We start from the raw sequence: 26,327 nt of genomic DNA on the forward strand, positions 1-26,327 counted from the left end.
TTATGTACATACCCGGTGTTTCTTTATTTGTTCGTTTCAACGTTAGCAGAAATTTTTAAAAGAGGCCTGCGATGTACCTTTAGCGCGAATCTACTCATTGAGCTGGATTATTCCAAGAGGCGCACATTATGCTTGTACGAGAAATAAAAAAATGGCTGTGGCTTAGGTAAGGTTAAGCCCAGGATGCGAAGCGTACTAGCCTTTATTTTAGTTGTTGAACCACTGTTTAGCCTGGTGAACTGCTGTTGCTTGGCTATATTTGGTTCGGCTAGACGAAGAAACAACTCATGCGTTACTCTGCTTCGCCTTGGACGCCCCGCATTGGACGCGGTGAGCGTCGAGCAACGCAGCGTTCGGCGCGGCAACGAAATGTGCGCCTGAGCAAGCGACGCACGCCTGAGCCTTAGAAACAGCTCGTTTCTAAGGCAACACCGCATTCACTAGAGGCGCTTTTGTACCGCTTTGAAGCGTCGTACTCGTGGCTCAGTGGTAGCGTCTCCGTCTCACACTCCGGAGACCCTGGTTCGATTCCCACCCAGCCCATCTTGCAAGAGTTGAGCCAAAGCCACATCTCCTCTGTCGTGACGTCACGGTGTCACGTGGTATTCAAGGCGACACCGCCGCGCCTGAGGAGCTGGGTTGAGCTCTCGTAATATGCTTCGCATAAAAATGGCTGTGGCTTAGCCAGTGGCGTAGCTAGGTCGTCTGGCACCCGAGGCCCATAGGTTTTCTGTCACCCCCCCCCCCCCCGGCTGTAGTCGAGGAAGGCGAGGATATCAACAAGTTCCTGGTGTCTTCAGACGTATAGACGACCCGCGTCGGCCATGTCTGCGTTCGCACCGCCCTCTCTTTGTCGGCATTCCGAGCGCTTGCGTATCTACTTTCCTTCCAGTGGTGGCGGTCCTCTCGAAACATCACGCCTGTCTATAACCTCTGTAACGTATGCTAAGCAGCTTCGCTGGTCACCACAGAGTGAATGGCTTATGATCTTTTAAACAATTGCTTTAGCGTACCTATTGCTATTTACGAATTTAATTTAGAGATTTCAGGAGGCACATTCATTGGGAACGAATATTGAATCTATTATCAATTTTGAGGTATGCACCGTCAGTCTTGTGGTAAAAAATACACTGCTGTTGTTCCACCTGTACTTTTTCAACAGAACGTATTCTTATGCACTGAAACTATAATATTACTGGAACGCCAATGTGTTTCGTATCACACTTCTCGCACTCGTGTCACCCTCGAAATTCGTTTCCAGTGGATACGACTTGCGAACTCGCTAGATACTTCGTAAATTGCAAAATGTGCCGAAATGCAACTGGTTTGAAAATTAATTAGCGAACAGCTGGTAATTTGTCGATTATGCATTTCGATTTATTGTGCAAACAATGTCCGCCTTTTAGAGTAACCCATCTCAAAAAGCAGACATGCTACGCGGCACGGGCAATTCTTAAAGATTATGTTAACTAATAAAAATGTAAAACTATATACGCAGGGTCATTTACAGCTACATTATTTCCATCGAAGTTTCGATACTTTACTGTGACAAGCTCTATGGCTTGCCTAAAATCAAACGTCGCTGGTCACAGCGCGTTTCGCACGCGTTTGACGTCACATTACAAAATCGCGAAGTGCGACCACGACACGCGAGTCTTGATACTATAATAGAAATGTTAGTCTTACGTGACGGAGCAGGTATACTCCCATCGTATTTGAGCCGTTGTGGCGCAGAAAAAGTAAAAAAAAAATCCACTAAATTGAGTCGTTGGTTCCCCTAGAACGCATTGAAATCCTTCTTTTCAATTAACTATTAACTATATACCCTAGTATATACTGTCAAAGTACATGGCATCAAGGCAAGCTGGTGCTGCTGGAACTTCAGGGCGTCGTCGCAACGCATCTTTCGTTTCCTGTCAGGGTTCCTTCCAGGGTTTCCTGCCGCTTCCTGTCAGGGAAGCAGAAGGGCAATTTCAGTAGTAGTGCGACCTGGCTTACAGTTCCTTCTTTCTGTATTGTGCGTTTAACTGTGTCGTCCCTCGCTCGCGCTGGCGTCTAATGCATCCATATGCTCTTCAGAAAAAAAAATGGCTGTAGCTTAGCTAAGGTTAAGCCCAGGCTGCGAAGCATACTAGCCTTTATTTTAACGCGACAGCGTTAAGGAGCTCGTGTCGCAGAAAAGCCGGTGTCGTCGGCGTCGGCTCAGGCGCACATTTCGTTGTCGCGCCGAACGCTGCGTTGCTCGACGCTCACCGCGTCCGATGCGGGGCGCGTAGTCGCTGCGCCGTAGCAAAGCCACCTTAGAAACAGTCTCTGTAGCACGCCGCAACCTTCGCTTCTCATTCCAACGAGCAGCTCTGCCTCCAGGAGGCATCTCACCTCGTGAGTGTCTAGCAGAGGCAAGCGCAGCTGCTTATATACCGCCGCGACGCCGCGAGCGACGGCGCGAGTTGGAGCCCCGTTTCTCCTCTGTCGTGACGTCACGGTGTCACGTGGTCAGTCTTGAAGGCGACGCCGCGAGCGACGGCGCGAGTTGGAGCCCCGTTTCTCCTCTGTCGTGACGTCACGGTGTCACGTGGTATTGAAGGCGACACCGCCGCGCCTGAGGAGCTGAGTTGAGCTCTAGCAATATGCTTCGCATAAAAGGAAATGAAATTCTGGGGTTTTATTTGCCAAAACCGCTTTCCGATTATGAGGCACGCCGCAGCGGTGGGGGAATTAATTCGGATTAATTTGGCCGCTTTGACGTGCGCCTAAGTATGAGCACACGAGCGTTTGTACGCATTTCGCCCCCATCGAAATGCGGCTGGGCCGCGGGCCGGGATCGCGTCCGCGAGCTCGAGCTCAGCAGCGCAACGCCGCAGGCGCTGCATGGCTGTGCATACACCGCGGCGGGTTTTTGTGTTGTCACGCTCCGCGGAACCAGTCCCACTGTTTGGTGTGGCCTATACTGTGGCACCGCTGTGGCGCCTGTTTTGTAGTGTCTTTCGCGAACTTTTTCTGCAAAAGGATTAATGGTTTGCCTGTTGTTTAATAATTTGTCCTCTCTCTTTCACTAACGAATTATTTACCGCTTTAGATCGTTCTTCCCTCATAGACTGCGTTTTCATAGATTTTGCAAAAGCATTCGATTCAGTATGTCATGCATTACCACTCTTCAATCTGCGTGCGCTTAATTTAGACCCTAACGTACTAAAATGGATAGAGTACTTCTTGCTTGGGCGCAAGCAGGTCGTAACAGTTAACGACCACAACTATTGCTCCTTGTCCTGTGGCATCCGGAGTAACGCAGGGGTCAGTTACATTAATGGCCTGCTTAACAGCATTTGTTCGTCCATAAAACTGTTCGCGGATGGTTGCGTTATTTATCGTGAAATATTAACTGCTATGACCATTTAAGACTTCAGTCGGACCGAAGTAATATAAATGCATGGTGTGAGACTTGGTTAATGAAACTGAATATCAATAAATGTAAGGCAATTAGAGTTACTCGCCGTACTTCTCACGAGACACCGTGTACTTATCCTCTTAACGTTGGCCTAGCTCGGGTTTCCACAGATACCTTGGTATTTATGTTTCTCAGAACCTTTCCTGGCAAACTCATGTTGACCACGTAACTAGTAACGCTAGGCATACTCCTGGTTATATCAAACGCAATTTTAGTCATCTCCGACCAACTTAACACTCTTGCTTTATAAAACACTAGTTAGGCCCAAGCTTGAATATGCATCTCCCATTTGGGATCCTCATGTCAGTTCACTGAACCTCAACATAGAAGCCATTCAGAACCGCGCAACACGTTTTATTTTATCTAACTACTGGCGTACGGCAAGTGTCACTTCAATGAAATTCAATCTTGATTTGCCTAACCTGCCACTTAGTCGTAAAATTTCACGTCTCTGTATATTTCATAAAATCTGTCATTACGATCCCACTTTAAGCGACTCCCTTTTGTTACCACCATTGTACATTTCTTCCGGAAACGATCATCAGTTCAAGGTCGGCGTGCCATGCTACCGCACTATATATAGCCTTCATTTCAATTCCTTCATTCCCACAACAAGCGGCTACTGGAACCACCTCCCCGCTTCCGTTGTTTCAATCGTCAATGCCAACGAATTCAAAAAAGCCCTTGTTAACAACTTTTTATAACCGTTTACTATGCCGCTAAAATGTATACTATTTCTTTTTGTTTTGATACCACTCACTCCTCTCTGTAATGACTCGGTCTTAAGAAAGAATAAATCGATAGGCTTGTGGCGAAAAATGATCACCTGCGACGTGCCTCCCCCCGTTCTGTCACAGGCCACTCATCTGGCTGGGCTTGTCCCTGTTCGCCAAGATGAACGTACCCACCAGTATCGAATGCGACGACGCCACCATCCGGAACTGGTTGCAGCTCATTGAGTCGCACTACCAGGACAACCCGTACCACAACTCCACGCACGCAGCCGACGTGATGCAAGCTACGGCGTACTTCCTGCTCAGGCTTCGAAAGAAGGTGCGCAGGACATGTCTTGAAAACAAGAGATATTTCTTCTTCTCGAATCGGCAATTTATGAGTAGAATAAAGATGCAGTAGCAAACGTGCACACAATTGTAATACATGATATTCGCAAGTTGTCACTTTATTTGCTCCGTCTTATAGCGTGGCGCATAAAACAAAAATTGGAATGTTTCTGTGACCGTACCTTGATACATTTGCATGAACAGCACGCAGGGCCTAAATTAAAACAGAAAGATGGTTGCCCAGCGTGTATAATTAGAAAACGTATGCTCAAATCTACAGTGTCGTTCGCCGATCTTGTCCGGCTCGTTGTTGAGCCAACCCTTAATCCATCTAACGCACCTGTCAAAGTAAAAAAAAAATGCCAGGCTTGTCCGGGTTAAAGCACGGGTGTTAATATCCCGAGTGTCGATCGACCATGCTCATTGCAGGACATATTCGACCCGCTGGACGAGGCCATCTGCCTCATTTCGGCTGTGTTTCACGACGTCGACCATCCCGGAAAGTCGAGCCCATTTCTCTGCAACTCGGACCACGAGTTGGCCATACTATACAACGACCGGTGAGTGTGCAGAGTTGGCTAGAATGGCCTTGTTTTCTATTGGACAAAAGAGCCATTTTTGCCGAGCAAGTTGGTATTATGATATGTTAGCATTTCGTTACAGTTCTGCTTTTACCGTTACCGATTCCGCCTATTGCCGACTGCGCATGGGTCTTTGGGGGCCAGTGGTAGCGGTTATATATAACGTTTTGCCAAAATACTACATTTTTCGTGTTTGCCGCATCGTTATCACCCGCGCAGCTCATCTTGCCAATACGTGTATGGCTGTACGATGAATATAACACATAAACGGGGGTGCTCTGGCCGCTTGATTGACAACTGTTGTTTAAGTAGATGGATTGGTCGGCAGATTAAGTGGATTAAGTAGAGTCACTAGCACTCATGCAGTCACACTCGTCGGCACTCGCTCGCGTTCCTATACTCTCGCCCTCTGACTTATCATCACTCGCTCGCCCTCACATTCACTTCATTCAGATCACTCACGCTAATGTTCGCGCCCGTTCCTAGTCACTCACCTGCTCTCACTCACATAAGACCACACACACACTCGGCAGTGATCACTCACGTTCACACCCGCGTCCGCTCAAACTCACCGTTCGTACGTTAACCGCCACTCACACCTGTTCATACGTCAACTCGTATACCTTCGTCGCACTCTATCTCACGCCTGTGAAATGAACGTGAAGCGAGCCAGTGTACTCGTGAGGGAGTAGACCAACCATAGCCTTCGAGATTGCTCGCGCTCGCCGGTTTTCCTCCGGATGTCCCACTTGACGCGCTTCGCAGAGAGAGAGAGAGAGAGAAGCGTCACGCGCGCCCGGCCGCGTCCCTAGATGGCGCTGTCAGCCGAGGACCAAGCGAATACTTTCTTTAACTCTTTCTTAAAGAGGTTTCGACTAAATTCCAAGTCCAAATCTCTTTAGAGTTCATTAAGAACCGACGTTATTTGATATATCATGGATTGCTTTCCAAAGTTAGTCCGTGTTATTGACATGTGTAGTTTTTTTCTCTAAAATTGTAATATTATTTATCAACGCTGCTATTTATCTAGAATTTTTCATGACGCACAAATTGTAGTTGCTTGAAATAAAATATTGACTGTATTGATCTTGCATGCTATTACGTTGTGCGAATAAAGTTTTGTTACGTTGGTGCTCCTTTCCTTGTTGTTGCATAACGCTTGTTTTACGTTGATGTAACCGTAGTTTCTCCTTACCCGATGCCTTCCTGATGGCCTGTAAGGTACTCATAAATAAAGAACTGTACTTAACATAAATAAAATGAATATGCCGTGAACAGACCCACGGATGAGAGAGACGCGGATTTTGTGTGTTTGGTGTAATTAACGTTCCAATCACACTATCTAAAATTATAATAATGCCTGCTTGGGTGGCAACTGTATTGTACCAATAAACGAGTAGCTAGTTGCATAATTTATGAATTTATTATGCAGCCTTGAAACTGCGGCACGCAGCAGATATGGCACGCAAACGCACGCAGCAGAATTCGCGGATTTTGATTAACCCGCAATGAAAACTTTTTAAAAGCTTGCTGCGCCTTCTGAGCTGAAACATTCATTGTGTGGTTGGACTTTCAGTGACACTCCACCTTAAATATTTGTGCTTGAACTAGCTTACTTATTCCTGCGAGTTAGGTTTTTTCCTTCACTAATAAAGCCAACATCACGTATACTTGGTTCAAAAGGTCGATGAAAGGGGCTAGTTGGTGACTGTTCATACTTTCTGTCCCTCTCATAGCGAAATCTTGCACAGATATACCACTATATACCCACGTGAATGTAGTCCGAGTGTATATGTGCAGGAATAATTAACGCATTTGAGATCAAATAGCCCCCAGCGCGCGCTTTGCCCCTCGTGCCCCGTCAGCTGTAATCTCCTAATCAGTGAGGGATCATACAGCAGTGCAAAGTCTTTTTCTCGCCTTATCCAAGCCGAGGTAATATTACCGGAGCGCGTGAAAGCCTCCTCGATGCATAGAAAGATTTCGAGTGCGAGCGCAGCGGTGCGGAGAAGGAGCGGGCCACGCCCACCACTGAAAGTGCGCTCTCGCCGTGTGAACGGGACGGAACGGGAATACCTACCAGGGCGCGCAAATCTCGCAGGCTATGGTCCTACCTATACTTAGGCGAGAGAGTCGATACGTGGTGACGTAGGTTTAGCGAAGAGGTTAGGCCTAGAGAGCTTCTCCGTGGAAGCAGGTAATGGAGGAACAGATTCTGTAGCGGAAGACTTAGCGTTACGGCAGTGTGGCGAACAACAGCGAGTAGAACCGGATGGTTGTCATACAGGCGCCCCAGTGACAGCGAGTAAGAGGAGTGTTCAAAGATAAGCAGCGAGCAGCTGGCAGAAGCGGCTCTTCGCCGCTCAAAACATTAGTCGTCGCAGACTCCGATAAAGCTCTAAAAAAAAAAAAATTTTATTTTGCCAATTTTATCAGAGGCTCTGAGAAGCGCGGGAGGGAGATAGGAAAACGGTTAAAGCACAGCAGCACGTGAAAAACGTGTGCTGTTCCTTTGGGGCCTAGGAAAATAACGTGACCTCAATATCCGGTTCACAATATCTGCATTCAGGTCGGTGCTCGAGAGTCACCACGCAGCATATGCGTTCAAGCTGACGCTGTCGGACGAGAAGGTAAACATCTTCCAGAACATGGACCGCGACGTCTACCGCACGGCTCGCACGTCCATCATCGACATGGTGCTCGCCACTGAGATGACCAAGCACTTCGAGCATTTGTCCAAGTTTCTCAACTGCTTCCAGAAGCCTCTTCAGGAAACTGAAATGAACGAGCAAGAGGCAAGTTGAACAGGGGGAGCGAAAGTCTGTTGGACTTTCAGGACATTCAGTGTTGATTGGCGGTGCCATGTTGTCACGTACACACCACGTCCACATAGATTTTATATAATCAAATTACCTTGTTAACGTTGACTGTAATGCGTTTCCAGCAGCTGCAACAACAAGGGGTCGATAAGATAAGGAAATTTCGAGCGAGCAGAGTGAAAGAAAAGCGAGGATAAATGGAGTGAACGAAAATGGTCGTAGAATTTTTCTTTCACAGAAAGCGCTCGCCTTTAGCAACTTTTTCATCAATGCCACTTTATACAGCACACATAGCGGCAGATCTGACGCTTGGAACCGCAGCATTACGTACGTCCGTGGACCAATGCTTTCATCGCCAAGCCTGTATGTGCGGCGAAAACATGAGCGTGATAAACGCCATTGGATCGCTTGTGGCCGTTCTCGGAGTCAAGGGAGCGCAATGTTACTGGGCGCCATGTTTGGATGCAGCGTATGTGCAAGAAGTTTGGATTCTGTATAGTCTGCCGATTCATCTTTTTTGGGGGGTGAAATCGAAAGCACTCGAACCCATGCACTGTATTTCGAATGACTTCTTTTGCCGGTTGTCGGTGTGAACTCTGCGACGTCATGGCCCACGCAGTAACCTTGCGTTGTCAATGTTGCGTGCTTAGCAGGACGGCTGGGTGCCCTGCGCGTATACGCAGGCAGTGCAAGAACGCGGCGAGGCCTTGTCGCTCCGCTCGCCGGACAGCCTCCAGCTGATCAAGCGCATGCTCATCAAGTGCGCCGACGTGTCCAACCCGGCGAGGCCTACCGAGTTCTGCATCCAGTGGGCGCACCGCATCGCCGAGGAATACTGCGGACAGGTGACCCGCTCCGTTCTTGCATAACTCTGTCATACCCAATGTATGGTATGTATAAATGCTATAAGCAGTTAGGCCCAATTCCGATTCAATATAGGGAAACATAATGATAAAGCAGAGACCTGACTTTTGTAGGCAGGAGTCATGTTTCGGTCGTGGATAGTTCAGAAAATTATATACTAATAACTTCGTCATTACCTTTACACTAAAAAGTCGCATTCTCGCCCGAAGGGCGAAGCATATATCGATTGCTCTAGAAAACTATTAGATAGCTAAAGAAGTAAGGATAGTAGCTTTATCGGCCGCATAAACTCGTAAACATTCGCTTACTAAGTGAATTAACAAGCACGCTGTGACGCGCGCGCACACGCCAACATAAACAAGATTTGTGTGTGTGTGTGTGTATGTGTGTGTGTGAGCACGCGCGCACTATGAACTATGTATATTTTTCGCTTCATCCCGATGTTAAGCGAGTTGGTGATCATTAACAAACTAGCCCGACAGTTAATTCCTATGTTCTAGGAGCAGAGGAATGCTCCAGCTCTAGGAGCCCATTGAAGCAGAACAAGAAAGCGTCATTAAATGCATGCTTATTAGCGCCATTCATATAAGTAAAGCTATTTGCACCCAAAGCGACGAAGTCATGTTTCTGCCTCCCATAACAAGTCTTTACGTAGTCTGTGAAAAATTCCTTGTTTGAGCATGGTGTCACGCGCGTACAGGCAAACATAAACAATATCTTTTTTTTTGGAAGTCTGGATTGTCTGAAGGCAATCTGTACCCATATAATTACAGCTTTTGTCTAATTAATGTCCATACGATATGTAGACAATGGACTACAATAAACCAAAAAGCTTACTAAGGGTATGCGTCGGCTCGGGAACAACTCGAATTCCCCTATTGAAATAATGAGCAAAACGTGAACAAGGTGAATGCAGGAGCCAACGTTTCGACAAGTGGACTTGTCTTCTTCAAGGCAAGTCCACTTGAAGAAAACAGGTCCACTTGTCGAAACGTTGGCTACTGCATTCACCATGTTCACGTTTTGCTCATCGTCTTGAATTTCCATCTCCCGCATTCCCCGTCTTTCCCCTATTCAAATAAATGTGATACGCAGAAATGCTTTTACGGAACAGCTGTTTGACCGATTTGAAAGAAATTTTGTGCATCTGAGAGAAAAAGTTATATTATAAAAACAGAATTTTGAATTAGGGCCTGCAGTTGTTTGCAGATCTTGCCAAAAATTGGTCATAACAATCACGAAGCCTACAAACTAAGCGCCAAATAGAGATATCGCAATTTTGAAAGCTGCATCCTTTATAGCATCTTAAGTGGACAAGTCTGATATGAGAATTCGCAGCATAAGTGAAGTTTTTAGTGTTTACAAGGGTTTTGCAAAAGTTCCACTTACAAATTAGTGGTGCGTTTCCGAGAGGTGTATACTAAATCAGTTCTGTCCGCTGTAAATGTGCTATATATAAGGTGCAGTTTAAATAATTGTGTTCTGTGGCTATAGTGCTAGGCTGCTCAGCACGAGGTCGCGGGATCGAATCCCGGCCACGGCGGCCGCATTTCGATGGGGGCGAAATGCGAAAACACCCGTGTACTTAGATTTATAGGTGCACGTTAAAGAACCCCAGGTGGTCGAATTTCCAGAGTCCTCCACTACGGCGTTTCTCATAATCGGAAAGTGATTTTGGCGCGTAAAACCTCATAATTTAATTTTTATTTATTGACGTAATAGTTCTGCGGAAGCCCGCTAGGTGGAGAGAAGTAATTATGAGTAAATGAGACATCCACCCAATCGCAGCATCTCGAGGAACCCGTACGGGTTTCCTTTGTAGCGATTGCTACGATTGGTTGGATGTCTCATTTTCGCTTAGTTAGGCCTTATTTATTGCTGAGTTAGAGTTATAAACTTGACAGTTTCGTCTTTTCTAAAATTTTGCAATTTTCGACTATTACAAAAATATCAGTGACCGAAAGAAACGAATTACTTCCTACAGGCACTATATCGCAGGTGTTTCTTTTAAATGCAAAATCCTCATCAAATTCTGTGCAGTGGTTGCCGAGAAAAACTATTTCTGTTTCCACGTATTTAGATAGGAACCCCCGAGCTAAAGCTTCCTTTTAACGACTTTTGTTTGTTGAGACCTTATGCACTTTACACAACAAAAAAAGACAAAAAGGCCGAGATGATCTACAAGAAGTCCATAGACAGCAGAGTGTCTAGATGGAAATGCTCCTAAACTTACAGACGGACGAAGAGAAGCGGCGTGGCCTGCCCGTGGCGATGCCGGCCTTTGACCGCGCCATGTGCAACGTTGCCGGATCGCAGACGGGCTTCATCAACTACTTCGTGCGCGACATGTTCAAGGCATGGTCAGGCAAGTTGCCCGGTGCTAGCCCATCCAAGCGTTTTGCCGTGATTATTCCCGCATGAAAGCGAATGTTTGCAGTCAGCTGAAAGCAGCAGGAAGCAACGGAGAAAGCCCATACAGTGATATACGAGTTTCACATTTACACACACACACACACAAAAAAAATCCTTTTTGGCCCGTGTGTACGCAAACCGGCACCACCACCTTTCTTGGACAGTCGTTCTGTCAACCGAGCTAACCAGCTAGGAAGCACAGCTGTCCGTTAAATTAGCTGTACTGCTACGCAATTAACCGCTGTTTATCGCCAGCCGTTTGAGCAATTTGCATTGTTTTCGCTGCTTCTTTCTTTGCAAGTTATGCTTGTACTCTTGAGTACGCTTGGTGCTACTTATAAAAGCGGCTTTTAATTCTGTAGCCATAGGAACCCATTTTGCTTATTTATTTCTGCGTATGCTATATATGTGATCGGGCATTTGCGAAAGTACTGTACTGCATACTATATGTACGAATTGTGTCTTCCCTTACCGACAGTATTACTTGAACTTTAGCATATAGCCACCTTGCTTCACAATAAACGTATATCAGCGCTGGGAAAGGACCGTTTTGTTGAAGGCGACGGTCCGATCATATCCAAACAATTTTCCAGAAAAGAATGTGCCTATCCACGCTTTAAAGCCATTAAACATGCAGTGGAGCCAAGGAAGGCTTCATTGCTGCTTAATCGAGAAAGCAGCTAAAAAGAAAAGATGTTTTTTCATGATTGTAAGTTTTCATTTCATTGCCACCAACGATGTTCGGTGTGTCTTGGCGGTAGACTTTCGCCGCACTTTCAGTTCTGCTTTTATGTCGCAAATGCAGGTTTCGGTGATAGTGATAATGCGAAGCGGGAATATATGAACTATATAACATCTCTGGGTATGCTGCCGCATACAAGAGCGCCAGTATGAACCGCGCACGTCCATATTTCGAATGACGTAGTGTGCGGGCGTTGCTGATTTTTCAAAATCGTGAGGTGCCGATCGGGCGCGTTAATAGTTCTGTTGTGTGTCGTAGCATAGGCCGTTCTCGCTGATAACGTGCAGGTAGTCGGAGGCGTATTCTCGTAATCTGCACTGTGTGTGTTTTTCTTAGTTCATTCATCTGCAAACGCGTTCCCCTCACCCGACATTGTCTAAAAAAATACATCAGCGTAAATTTGTGTATGCTTTTGTAACCTATGGGGCTTTCATATAAGGTCACGACCCTACATCAAGGACGCCTTAATGAGCCGCAGACGAACTCTGTAGCGCTCACGCATTCAAATTCAATAATAAAGCAACATAGAGTTGCCTGATACTTCTAAACGCTTACACTTTATTATTACTGCGACTTCCTTGCGATACCATTGCCATGCTGTCTTCTTCCATCACAATTTCTTCCGTGCAGACTTCGGCGATTTCCCCGAGCTGATGGAGTACATCGATAAGAACTTCATATACTGGAAGGACAAGGAGCCGCCGTCGACTCAGCAGGGTAGCCGCTGAGTTCGCGTGGTTGGTTGATGGTGCGAAAGGCGGCCTCCCAGTCACCAACGAAACGCACAAGTGCAGCGGAAGTTGTGGCCTTTTTCCATCATCGGAGAGCCTGCTGGACTCGCGTAGGCCCAGCGCCGTCTTGGGCCCACGCTCGTCTTACGCGCGTTTGTGCGTCGTTGCGCAAAGACGGAAGACATGCGCACGGAATACCGAAGATGGACCGCAGCAGTTGGCGCAGCTAGACGAGAGCATCACCGAAGTCGGTAGTCCAGCACGCGCCTGAGTGAAGTAACGGTGACAATGACAGGGCATTGGGCATACTCTTGGCACCGTTGACTGCGCAGCTTTCGAAGAACATGTCGGGCAGTGTTAACTTCGCTCGTTTTCATCGTTGCGCAAACATTGTCACCATCTCGCTCAAGAAGTGAGAACGGGAACCAAAGACGAAGTAAAACAAAAACAAAAAAGAAAATATTGCGTGTGTTAATATGAACTGAATATGTATCTTGATCAGGGCAGCTTAGTTAATTCGTCAATGTCGCTACTTACCTCTGGCTGCATGTGCGAGTGGTATAGAGTAAGCACGGCAGGTATAGAGCCGATCATGTTATCGCTTTAACGCTATTCAGCCTGACACCCCTGAGGGAAGGTCGCACCGCTCTACATTTTGAACGTGGCAGAACCATTCATGCGATTGAACTGCATATACTTATGGTGGAGTTATATTAGAGCGAGCGTTCTCACAGGCTTGCATTGCGTTGCTTCGCGCTTTCTCCCGCGCTGCGCGACGCTCTTGCTCCTTGTGCTCCTCAGGAGCCATATACAGGAACTCGGATAATGGGATGAATTTGGCGGCGTGAGGTACTTACAACCACGCTTTAAAGCAGGATTGACAGCGGCACCGAGCCGAACACAGTGGCCCTTGCCCATCCGTTCCACGTCCTTTACGGAGGCCTAGACCACGACGAGGTCGATAAAGTCGAACGAGGCCGTTTATAACGAATATGCTTGTGTTAAAAAGGAGTTCGGTATATCAGGTAACATCGTGTACCCAAACTCGGCTATAGCGTGTTTTTGTAGTGCGTTGGTTAGATACGGATCTGTTAATTTTAATTTACGAATTTGTTAATGTTACTTTCTTGAAAATAAAACCATGCGCCGTACGAACCTCGCGCGTCAAGTTTTTGTACAGAGACTTTGTTTCCGGGTACCTTCATAAAGGTGAGCCAAGGGGCCCCTTCCCCATTTCAATTAAAACAATTTCCTTTCTGCTTTCCTTGCCTTCGTTATTTGCTGCCTTTGAACTTGGACGCCATGTCCGTGATGATGAACTCGCCTGTAACTTACTTTTGCGGTGCGTTCGTTATACAAGGCTAATGTGAAAGCACAACCACACGTAGTGTGAAACGCACACGTCTAGCTTTCGTATGGGCGTTCCCGAGGAGGGGAACAGATGGGTCCCTCCTAATTTCATTTACACTTTCTTTGTCGTCATTATCTACTGTCTTCATGACATAGTATAGGCAGCAATATTGATGCGTTACGTCATTATCTACTGTCTTCATGACATAGTATAGGCAGCAATATTGATGCGTTAGTATTAGAAGTATGAAAGTTAGGGACGAAGAGTACAAAATAACGCAAGATTAGGCGGTGGCGCTTCGCATATGCAAAGGACTCCTTTGGGTGCAGGCCCGTTTGCGTACGCAAAATGTAAAACCCCACGTGCACCGGACTTTATTCTGAGCGGCCTGCCTAATCCAGTCATGCACATTGTCGAAGATGGGCCGTTTGTTCTTTTTTCTCCCTTCGAGGCCAGGGCAGTACACATATCACAGCAAGTGATATGTGTACTATGTAATACCCCGAATGGGGTCTTTAAGGTAATAAAATGAAATGAAATGAAGTAGTGGTGCAGGTAGGGCCCCAATCCCATGTTGTATGTCTTACAAGTGACGGGAATCGCGGTGGAGGAAGTTGACTCATCCCGTGCAAGCGTGCCCTCCTCGGCGGCGTTTCCGACGTTCAATTTTGCACTCGACGTGGTCGATCCTGTTCAGAATTAATGTGCACCTACGTGTGCAGCGACATCAGTTGCACCCATTTTTAGCATGTACGTGCATGTACGCGCGTCACACCGTGTCTGTCATATTGTTGCGCGAGATGTGTAGCTTGTTACAAAACGTGCGGAAGTCCGGCATGGTTTGAGTGGTAATCGATTTTTTTTTTATAACGAAGTGAATACTAGGCATGCACAATACAGCAAATGTGAAATGTCATGCTGAATGAAATGTTGTGATAGAACATTATAAAGAAAAGACCAGACAGAACACTTTCTTTAATAGAGAAAACTTTAATATTGTACCGTTTGAAGGCTGCAGAATCCTAAACTGTTCATGAGAAATGTAAGAAAATTAACTGCTAATTAGTGGCAGTAAGATTCATATCTGAAGAAATTGCGATACTCTATAAATTTACGCAGTCACAAAAATACGTGTAAAACTGCGTAACAGGTCAAATTTCTACGGAAACCTTAAGCTGTAAGGTGAAAAAAAAAAAAAGTCGTGAGCCATTCCACTTTGTGAAGGTGGTTGAGCAGTGAAGCGGTTTAACACGACACGAAGATGACACATAATTTTGTCATGCGCGACGAAAGGTACGCACACATTCATTCTCTTGATCGGTGGTAATTATTTCACTCATTTTAAGTCGATGCACGTACGCCGCTGGGTGGTCGGTTGGGTTGGCATCGCAAGGGATAAGTCTGCAACACGGAACGCGCAAACCGCTCCCTTTTCGGTACTGACACATCCACATTGATTCACCGACAACCACAACAGGGGTAGTGTCATCGCAGCTAATTCCCGCAAAGTGAGTAGCCATGAAATTTACGGGACTATGAGTCATTGCATTTTTTTGCTTGCTCACGGAGGTATGAGCCTGACAGTTTTCGACATGCTGTTCTGTATGTTCTATACGTGATTAGAATTTAAGCACTGTTCGCTTCAGTTTGGTGAGTGCTTGTAGTCTCTGCCTTATCAAGATATGAGCCATTGCATTTTTCGCTTGCTTACGGGAGCATGAGTGCTTACGGAGGTATGATCCATTGAGAGAGAGAGAGAGAGAGAGAGTAAACTTTGTAGAATATAGCACACGAGCGTACGTAACTCTTCCGCTTTGCAGTGGGTGGTCCTTTAAGTCTGAAGGGCAGCCAAAGTCCAGCGGCCTTGGCTGCCCTTCTCGCTCGGTTGACCAGGTTGAGCTGGTCCGTCGAGTATGAGCTGGACAGCGCTGCCTTCCGTTGCCGTGTGGCGAGGTGTTTTATGGGTGTGAGCTGTGGTGTGCTTGCGCAAGCCCATACCATGTGGTAAAGCGTTGCGCATTGATCGCAGTGTGAGCCTTTATAGGAATACAGCGCAGGGTGCATGGCGTGGTAGAGACTCAAGTGAAGATATGTGTTTGGAGTTTTCACCATATTACGGCTTCCTCTCGCGTTAGAGTATTATGAGGCGGCGGTAGTGTTCGTCGTAAAAGGCGATAGTGTTGTAGGATGTGCGTGTGGTTTAGTAGTATGGGCTCGGGGTGGAACTGCTCGGCGTGACCCTCTTGCGGCTCCCGGAGTGCATGCGCTCGGGATCATGATATCATTGATAAGTTTTTGTTCACAGAGAAAAATGCACGAAACTCTAGCCATTAACAGCTTCGCTGTCAAAACAATGAGCCACAGCAAAAACACCGTGTATGTTTTATAGAGCACATTAAGTCAAATATTCCATTATTGTAAACTGCACAACAGTAACTTGCGATTTTGACGGTACGCTGTAAATATTGCAGGAGAAATGTGTAAATTGAAGTTGCCCGTAAAATTCACGGAAAAAATTGGCCGCCATAATTAACCATGAATTTTCGTAAGAACAATGGAAAATTATTTACTGTAGAGGTTACGATAATCATGCAAGCATTTGTGCATGTCAACTTTTGACTGTCTCCACACCAGCTTATTTGCTTGCATGTAACTGTGACCGCGGCGTCGCCGATGTGCCTTTTCTCAGTGTCTGTACAATCCGTATTGATACTATCTTTTTTTTATTCTCATGGCAATGGAGAACAGACACGGGACAATGTTGCAGGACAGACATCTCCAGGCTTCTTGACCTGTCATTGACATTTAAAGATTCAAGAGAGAGGGTGAATACATATCTGGTCCCCACGCGAAACGCAGGTGCAAAAATGCTGCGCACAGCACGCCTTATTATTGCAAACCACGTACAAAGCGGCGCGCGAGGCTGTTGGGATCGGCACGCCAAGTGCGACGCGGCTCTGCGTATTCGGCCGTCTTGCTTGCGCACATCTCAGCACTGCTTCAGTAGTGGTACGACGGCCACGTGGGTCAGCTTCACAACCTGCAGTGGCAGCGGAGACTCGATGGGGCGTCAGCGGGTGTTCGCCGCCGCTTCTGTTCGATTGGGTGCAGCCTATTGTGCTCGCCACAGTCTCACGTGCTCCTTTGGTTAGCCGGCCATGTAGTCAGCATATGCGACTCGCTTACTGAGGCGCAGGTGGCTCCTTGTCCTTCCAATAAATGAAGTTCTTCTCTATGATGTCCACGAGCTCGGGGAACTCGCCAAAGTCTGCGTGCGAGGAGAAAAAAGAGTAAGTTCGTGAGGTCATCAAGCACACAGCAATAACGGTGTTCTCTTTAATTCATAGTTGAGAGAAAAAAAAAGTAGGAAAATAACATCGGCAGATAAAAAATAAGCTACTATCGTGCTCTGCTTTGCAGCTCTGCAGCAGTCGGATTATAGCTTACGCTTGTTCTGAAACGCTTTTCATGCCGGGCCATTGAACAGAGATGGATCACAGCGGAGTGCAGTGACAAGATGATCGACCGCGTTTCTGTCCTCCTCAGGGTATTCACGGAGGCGCCGCTAACTTCAGTTGCTGCTCCCAGTGAAGATCGTGGTATGGACAGGGCGGCAGTGATGCAGTGTTTGAATAGACAATCGAGGACACGTATAAATCCTCGTCGGCAGGATTTCGAGTGCGTGGACACGAGTTACACTATTTGTTAACAGCCGAGAGTCCTTGTGGTCATGCGACTGACAGGTAGAAATGTCGGGTTTGTGACATGTCCCCCGACATTGACCTTAGCTGCCACTCCATCTTTCTGTACATGAGAGCATTGTAGCAAAGTAGACAAGTGGGTGAGTTTATTAACGTTCACTGTTAAGACAGCGCAAACGGAACGAAATAGACGGCAAGGCGCCGACTGACAATCACATTTCTATTAGGGAAAAAATAAGTCAACCTGCGTTCGCATGCACTCAACCAACGTTAACACCTTAGAGCAAATCTATTTCACAATCGAACAATAAAATAGAGGGTGTACTGATGATGCCCTTTATCTAAATCTAAATGCTATTATCGGACTTCTTCCCGATGTGGTGCGCTCCCACGATTTCGCGCGCCATCTGACGGCCATGTCTAGATATGCAGAAGTGCCCACTCAAGAGAAGGACTGCAACCACTCGACCAATGGTGTCATGTCAGTTGTCAGTCAAGGCCTGTCCTGTCTGCTCCTTTCCGTGTCTCCATTTACGTCAACACGTGCACGTGACAGCACAGAGAAAAAGACAACGTGGCCGTCGCGTCAACTTGCCTGACCATGCCTTGAACATGTCGCGCACGAAGAAGGAGATGAACCCGGTCTGGGACTTGGCGATGCTACAAGTGGCCCGGTCGAAGGCAGGCATCATCACGGGAAGCCCGCGACGTTTCTCCTCATCCGTCTTCGTGACGAGATGCGTGCAACAAAGCCGATAAAACCGTGTTTCGGGGTAAATAGAGCAATCGTCGGATGACTTTTGATGTAGACAAGGTAAACCACAACGGCACAAGCTGCTTCAGAAGAATCACCCAGGGTTTGTTCTATGCGAAAGTTTTTCATTACTATTTTTCTAAACTTCTAGTCAAGTCGATTGTTCACACTAGTCTAAAGGATGTTCACTGTTATCTTGATAAGCCGTGTTGGAAAAGCTAAGGCAGGATTCGACGCCCGGACCAAGACGAATATGAATCCTGTTGGGTTTCATTCGTAGCTTCGTGCTACGGGCTGGCGAGTGTAAACTTTCTTTTAAACGAAGATTCGGCTTGTGGCACTTTGTCATCCATTGCGATGAACAAATAAATAATAATAATATTTGGGGTTTTACGTGCCAAAACCACTTTCTGATTATGAGGCACGCCGTAGTGGAGGACTCCGGAAATTTTGACCACCTGGGGTTCTTTAACGTGCACCTAAATCTAAGTACACGGGTGTTTTCGCATTTCGCCCCCATCGAAATGCGGCCGCCGTGGCCGGGATTCGATCCCGCGACCTCGTGCTCAGCAGCCCAACACCATAGCCACTGAGCAACCACGGCGGGTGCGATGAACAAACTATGAATAGCTATGAAATAGAAAGGACGACTGCTGCGTATACCTACCTGGGAGCAGTACTCTTCGGCGATTCTCTGCGCCCACTGTATGCACAGCTCGATAGGCCTGGCTGGGTTCGAGACGTCAGCACACTTGATGAGCATCCGCTTGATAAGCACCACGCTTTCAGGCGAGCGTAGGGATCCAAACTCCCCTTGGTCCTGCGTGCCCTTCGGGTGTCCAGCGCGGCATGCGAGGTTAACATGCGAAAATTTTTAACAGTGTACTCCCTCTTGAGTGCTGCTAACACTAGTGATGTTACGGAAGACCGACTTATAACACCAGATTCAGTATCATCTTCATGTCAAACCTTTGTCACATACAATCTCTGCTAAAACGCCTAATCAGCCAGCCTACTTGTTTTAATGGCTGATAAGTAGAGACGCTGAACCGCGTCGTTTGTAGAGATTTTACACAGCACTGCCAGTAGCCATCTTTAGATTCTCACGGGCGAAGAATAAGGACAGTTTTATTTCTCCGCAGAGAACTGGCGAGTGCAGTAAGTTTAGACTGATCCGTGGTTTTGACCTCATTAGTGCAACTGTACCGCGCTGAACGGCAACATGCGAAGTTACAAAATGTACAAATTTGGAAAATCGTATTAGAAGGTTCCAGTTAATGCTATTAGTTCCAGTCACCTCTGGCCCAAATGCGTCGTCGTCTTGGGAAGGCTTCTGAAAAGCGTTAAGGAATTTGGACAAGTGCTCGAAATGCTTGGTCATCTCGGTGGCCAGCACCATGTCGATGATGGAAGCTCGCACGGAGCGGTAGACGTCACGCTCCATGTTCTGGAAGATGTTGACTTTCTCGTCCGACAGCGTCAGCTTGAACCCGAATGCTGCGTGGTGAGTCTCCAGCACCGAACTGCACGGGAAATGACTCGTGAGGCCGTGTGCTTTCTACGCTACAGCAGCTATTTTATACCCTGTATGAGTGGGACGCAATATAGCAGCGTCAAATTGCAAGGGCGAGCAAATAGAGGCCTGTAAACACTTTTCGCCCGTTCTGCTTTTAAAGGGACCCTCACCAAGTCTGGCCGTTTTGACCTGACAAGCGCAGTGCGCACGATGCGCGCTAACGATCGGGACTGCAAAGTACGTATTACACCACTACGCGCCGCGAAAACAGCTGAAATTGCAAAGCAAACGTCATGCGCCCTTCATTTAGTGCTTCCATCCTCTTTGAATGCCAGCGCTCCTATAGGAGGACGTTTCTTACGAGTCTTGCCCATGGGTTTCCGTTACGAAGTGCCGAGCCGGTACGCTTTCGTGCTCAGGCAACCAGCTCGATCGGGCCTCAAATATCAAGGCACTGCCGTTGGTAATCATCGTACAGATTTTTCCTCCTCATTTCTTTATTGCAATATTCGTAAATCTCCATGTTATCTTGTTGTTTTCATCTATTGGATTCAATTTACAGTCTCTGTTTCCTTCATATTCTTTTTGATGTCTCCGGATTGTCTATCTGCACTTTAAATTACCCTGTTATTGGTCTGCTGCTTTCTTGACCTCATGATTCCATGTTTACGCCTTTGAGGTACATATATTTGTGCACTTTAGCCGCTCACATTGATGCGAAAGGGCCAAATGGCCCATTGATTGAAAGAGCCGGCGTCTGTCGCCTGTAGCAGCGAAACGGCATTAAAACTCGTCTTGCCATTGGCTGCGACGCCACGTCACGAGCTGTGCCTGGATGGAGCAGGGCGGGCGAACGGAGGAGAGAGGGCATCGCCGCGACGCCAAGTCTACCTCGCTCTCGGCACGAGCGCTCCTCAACGGAGCAGAGTCAACGCATCAGATAGCGGTTCTGTGCGCACGTGACGAAAGCACTGACATCAAAATCACTGCAGATTACTCGGCAGCATTCCCATTACATTATATGACCGTCGGGCAAGGTAGCATGACGTCCTGGATCGAAGTGCACATGTCTTGTGCTATCTAGAAGGCGTTGCCAGAGCGGACGAAATGGCGCACCTGCAGCGGTGGTAGCGCTCCAGGTACGCACTTTTTGCCGAGGTAAATATATATATGCCTGTATTCTGTACCCGCACTTCCCTTAGACAAACTTTCAAGGATGATGAAAAACGACTGCAATGTCTTCGACAGTGCTAGAGGTAGATGAATAACACTGTTAAGGCCGTCTCAGCCCACCGAAGTGGCCATGTCGCTTTTCTACGACAAGGATTGCTTATATCGAGTGACTGCATGGTGTAGAAGCTGCCGTTGAATGACTTATAGAGGAGGCGCGCTGGGATTGAGCACGCACCTGTCGTTGTACAGAATCGCCAGCTCATGGTTGGAGTTGCAGAGAAATGGTGTTGACCTTCCGGGATGGTCGACGTCGTGCATCACAGCCGACACGAGGCAAATGGCCTCGTCCAGTGGGTCGAATATGTCCTGTAGCCGAGAATAGCACAGTCAAATAAATAGTCTTGCAATAATCTTGAGAGCCCGAAGTACCGTAATTCCGATCCCACTTGAACTTGAGCGGCGGCAGTTGTAAATAATTCCTAAGGCAATACTATGTTTAAAGCATTTCACCAAGAGCGCTGAACACTTTAAAGCTTTCCCACTAAAATCTGATAAAAAAGATTCAGCAACGCTAGTCACAACGGAAGTGACTGCCGTTGCGACAGAAACCAGCAGCGTGCTGCAGCTAAAAACTTTCGCCCTCTATTGACGAAGTGGTCGGCAGGCAAAGCTTCTGCAACTTTTGAAATGCTTAAAATGTTTACCGATACCTATGTAAGCTTTTTTACAGTCACAGAGCTTTCAAAGATTACCTTTCCATACACAGGTTCCTCCTATATAGAAGGCAACTTGCTTTTATGTGAAATTGGCCATGTAGAATAGTTCAACCGAAAGACCATCTAGGCGAGCTATACTTCTAGACTTAATCATGCAGGATCGTAAGCTACGTTGGGATACTTAGTTTCAGTTTCGTTAGAACGAAAGCGGTCCTCTTATAATTCATGTGAAAAGACAAATCTAAAGGTCAAGGGAAGGTAGATAACCATGCTCAGCCGGTAATTACGCTGGTCAGACATCCGCCTTATCCAAAATGCTGAAATGCAAAATTCGTCAAAAATGCACTTTATTGGTACTGTTACGATCGGCCTGCGGGGGCTGGCGATCTTCAGAGAAGTGACCTGCGAACCCTTCCCAGCCCGCTGCGACGACTCGCTTTGTAAATACAACAATGCGTCGCCTCAACAGCCCCACGGCGACTGCATGTCTAGCCACGTTCGGTGGGCCGAGTATTGTTAGTCGATTCGCTGTCGCCTTCACGGTTTGCTTGGAGCGGGGGAACTCCTGGAAGGGGATGTTTTCCGGTAGTTTCCCACGGGCACCAGAGGTCATCACAGTCAATGGACAGACGCGGCGGCTACTGACTGCGGGGTCAGCTCTGGGATCAAGAGGCACATGCTCGGGTCAAGACCTCTGTCTACGAGAACCCTCTCACCTCGGTGTGTTCAGTGAAATCAAAGTGCGGAAGTGAGTGTGTGAACCCTCCCCCTCAAAGGCGGGTCGTCTACGATGACTTTGGACGCTCCCATTGATCGAAGGTTGAACGGCAGTTTTCCCTCACCTAGGGATCTAGGGAGGACAGAGTGTTCTTAAGCAGCCGTTGACGGCTGCTTGGTATGCAGTTTTTTTCAGTCATGCTAGACTGATGAAATGTAACGTCCTCCACCCTTCACGTAGATACTGCAAATAAATCCCATATTCCTCGTTCTCCATGAGAACAAGTCCCTCCCTTCAACAACGTCCTCAGCGTGGATGAGTCGGACGACGGCATGGGCCAGGTACCGCCTAATTCATGCCCGACCCCAGCTCTTACAGTACCACTCTAGCATACTTCATTAAATATTCACCAGCAATGTATTGGCGCAATGTAAGTTGTAAAAATAATGGACAAAATCCTTTCCGTTCATTGAAAACAAAAGACAAGGTAGAACAAGTCAGTCACTACTTCCAGTTGGTGTTCACAATGGTAATATTCATCGATCATCTCATACAGCGGAAGAACGTTATTAGAACTCCAGAAATAACAGAGTGGCACACTGTACCTGCCGTTAAACGCTGATAAAGAAAGAGCTGTGGCCCAGATGAGATACCGAACGCTTTTCCCAAACTGTATGCAAAGCCAATTAGTATCTTCGCCTAATATTTACACAATCTATTCATGATTCACAGATCCTTTCCTAATGGAAAGTTGCGAAAATAATCCCAGTGCACAAATCTCGTGATAAGACAATTTCATAAAACTACAGGCCTACTTCTTTAACTAGCACCAGCTGCAAACTATTCCAGCATGTTATTCTCAAATTCATTACAAACTTTGTCGAAGACAATGGTTTGCTGCACCCAAACCAACATGCGATGCCGGAGGGGCCTGTCTACCATGACGCAACTTGTCGAAACCTTGTTCAAGGTGTTAATAAGCCCTCTCAAATCGGCATAATATTACGGACTTTTTAAATTAAAGATGTTCTACCGGATTTCCCATAAAACGTTAGCTTTTCAGCTGATTCGCAAACTTGGGAATGGGGCAGTGACTTGTAGTTATTTGTCCGACCGTCAGCAGTTTGTACAAGGCAATGATCATGTTTCTGATACACTAAACGTCACATCCGGCGTGCCTCAGCGATCTGTCTTAGCACCATTATTATCCATGATGTCAATAACAAAAAAAAGAAAAGAAAAAGAAAACAAGCTTGGCCTCTTTCTTGCGGTTTTAATAACATCCCGCTCCGTAACGTAAGCCAGCACAAATATATTGGCGTTATAATCTCGTCCAGTCTCAGCTATACAGAGCACGTTATAGCCGCAAAAACCATAATGAAATGGTGTTTCCTCAAGTGAATGTTACGCCACGCCAACCATGACACTAAGCTTTTAGCATACGTCACATGTGTCAGACCGCTTCTGAATATGCTAATATAATCTGGTTCCCATTTACAAGTATAGTGGTATCAACAGGCTTGAGAACGTGCCGCGGAAAGCGGTTTGATTTATCGTTAGGTGCCATTGACGCCTGGATTTCCCGACAGAATTGTTATGTCGTGCAGGATTACATGAATTCCAAAGTCGAGCTAGACTCCATCGCCTAGAGATTTATATATGTTATTGTACAACTGCTTAAAGATATACCACACAGGATACGTTGAAACTAAGAGAACAAGACAAACACCTCACACACATGATTTCACACTTCAAGAATATTCGTGCAATAATAACACATTTCATTATTCTTTTTTTTTCTTCCTAGATCCATATGATAACAAAATGGTCTCGACTGGCTTATTGTAACACTGCATACACTAGATTACTTTCTAGAAATGGTACAAAGAACAGTTGAGTTTATACGTACTGATGAGCTTGTAAGCGTTTCGTATTTATGTTTACCCTATTCTTGTATATGTTTTTTCATTATTGTATTGTGCTCACTGTTTAAAATTTAGAAAGTTGTTTGTTTGTATTATGCGAACTAGTACACTTACACTAGCAATATGCATTGTGCATGCCTTCTCTTCCTTCTTTTTTGTTTGGACTTAAGCTAACCGTATTCTTGCTGGTGTCAATTATTGTTATTTATGTGTATTTTATTTTCAAAACCCTACTCCTGTAATAAACCTGCCCAGTACGAAGAAATAAATAACAATAGCGAATGCACCCTCAGGCCATCGTCCCTGCACTTCATTCGCAATGTGTTGAAGAGAGCTGGATATCTTTATTTATAATGTTTTTTCACTCTATTTGAAGAAGCCAAACGCTTATAATATTCAGAGGGTTACGTTATTCAGGTGTATGGAAGATGCTGTCGAGCACTGAAATTGGTTGCCCGCTGAGACCATAAGCGATCCTATGCAGCATGTTTTTGCAGCTACCGATGAACGTCGTTTGAGAACAGCGACAGTAAAACTGAAGCCAACGATAGTGCAGGCACCATGTGGGCACATCTATGATCCGCCCTGCTCATCCAAGAAAACCGGCGACTTCGTTCTCGGCACAGCGCAGTGGCTCTTCGCACGCTTGTGCGAGATCTTACGTTCCATCCTCTTGTTTTTTTCCCATTGGCAAGTACAGTGACCTCTTGCAAGTACCTGAATTCGCGTTGAAGCACGCAAAGTAGGTCATACGTCATACCTTGTTTCTCAGTCTGAGCATGAAATATGCCGTGGCTTGCATAACGTCTGCCGCGTGCGTCGAGTTGTGGTACGGGTTGTCCTGGTAGTGCGACTCGATGAGCTGCAACCAGTTGCTGATGATGGTGTCGTCGCACTCCAGACTGGTGTGCACGCTGAACTTGGCGAATATTGACAGGCCCAGCCAGGTGAGCGGCCTGCGTAGAACCCCATAGAAGTCCATTCACATGCTTATCTGGCCCAGGGGCCGGATTCGCGGTGCTTCTCCTTCATAAGCGCTCTTTGCAATTGGCCGGCTATTTTCGCTCCATGTACGACATCATGGTTATGTGGCATTTGTTCATGAGACTTATGGCGGATGGAATTTTCTGTGGATACATGCATTTCGCTCGTAAATGGTCTCTACCATCGCTCGGCCGCCTGCGCTGTTATGGTGTCGAGATTCCAGCATTAGCATTTGTTGGAATTCGCTCTTACGCTAAATATTGCAGATTTTGCAGGATACGTTTCGTCTTTCTTTTCGGCATTGGTTGGCACGGTACCGCTATATCGCCGAGATCGACCACTCGGCGGCGCAGGGGACAAGAAATGTATATTATAATCGACGGGAGCGAGTCGTTACTAAATTCGGCCACATATTGCTATTATTCTTGGCGAACTACGAAAACTGTCTCAGTTGCGTCATGCCGTCCTTTTCTGAAGCACGATGGCAACAGGTTCTCTAAAAAACGTTTACAACATTTGGAGTGCGACTTGCCCCCAAACAATAATTATCTCTCTTGCTTGTGTTTCTCTTCCTGAAAAAAAAATAATTCCGACTGAACCAATCTCACGATGACTGTCGCCAATAATGCGATAAGCATTCAAACAATGTAGTGGCGTAGCGTGTTACCGCCGCCGAAACACATCATGTAAGATCCGCGTACTGCAACGAGACTCGCGGTTATGGATGGATGAAGGTTATGAGCGTCGCCTTTGGAACGGGGCGGTGGGTTGCGCCACCAAGCTCTTGCTATTGTACTGCCTAATGTCCTACCTAGGTTAAACAATAAAAAA

The 26,327-nt window shown here is 46.6% G+C and overlaps 2 protein-coding genes across 6 annotated transcripts in view; one reads left to right on the top strand and one right to left on the bottom strand.

The window, feature by feature from the left end:
• LOC135902130 (high affinity cAMP-specific and IBMX-insensitive 3',5'-cyclic phosphodiesterase 8B-like) overlaps positions 1 to 13,920 on the top strand; it is a 41,288-nt gene extending 27,368 nt beyond the window's left edge. For all 4 annotated transcript variants that reach the window (XM_065432070.2, XM_065432063.2, XM_065432073.2 and 1 more), the window contains 6 exons: positions 4,306 to 4,501; positions 4,939 to 5,069; positions 7,660 to 7,889; positions 8,597 to 8,754; positions 11,009 to 11,138; positions 12,558 to 13,920. In XM_065432070.2, the coding sequence (XP_065288142.1) occupies positions 4,306 to 4,501; positions 4,939 to 5,069; positions 7,660 to 7,889; positions 8,597 to 8,754; positions 11,009 to 11,138; positions 12,558 to 12,655 (943 nt within the window). In that variant the 3' untranslated portion in view covers positions 12,656 to 13,920. The remainder of the gene's footprint in view (positions 1 to 4,305; positions 4,502 to 4,938; positions 5,070 to 7,659; positions 7,890 to 8,596; positions 8,755 to 11,008; positions 11,139 to 12,557) is intronic.
• A 2,945-nt stretch (positions 13,921 to 16,865) lies between these two features.
• Positions 16,866 to 26,327, bottom strand: part of LOC135902123 (high affinity cAMP-specific and IBMX-insensitive 3',5'-cyclic phosphodiesterase 8B-like) — a 31,777-nt gene continuing 22,315 nt past the window's right edge. For both annotated transcript variants that reach the window (XM_070531827.1, XM_065432055.1), the window contains 6 exons: positions 25,273 to 25,468; positions 21,389 to 21,519; positions 19,762 to 19,987; positions 19,132 to 19,293; positions 18,306 to 18,435; positions 16,866 to 17,277 (listed from right to left, as the gene is read on the bottom strand). In XM_070531827.1, the coding sequence (XP_070387928.1) occupies positions 17,192 to 17,277; positions 18,306 to 18,435; positions 19,132 to 19,293; positions 19,762 to 19,987; positions 21,389 to 21,519; positions 25,273 to 25,468 (931 nt within the window). In that variant the 3' untranslated portion in view covers positions 16,866 to 17,191. The remainder of the gene's footprint in view (positions 17,278 to 18,305; positions 18,436 to 19,131; positions 19,294 to 19,761; positions 19,988 to 21,388; positions 21,520 to 25,272; positions 25,469 to 26,327) is intronic.

Source organism: Dermacentor albipictus, chromosome 1 (genome assembly GCF_038994185.2).
Source record: "Dermacentor albipictus isolate Rhodes 1998 colony chromosome 1, USDA_Dalb.pri_finalv2, whole genome shotgun sequence".
NCBI classification, from domain to species: Eukaryota; Metazoa; Arthropoda; class Arachnida; order Ixodida; family Ixodidae; genus Dermacentor; species Dermacentor albipictus.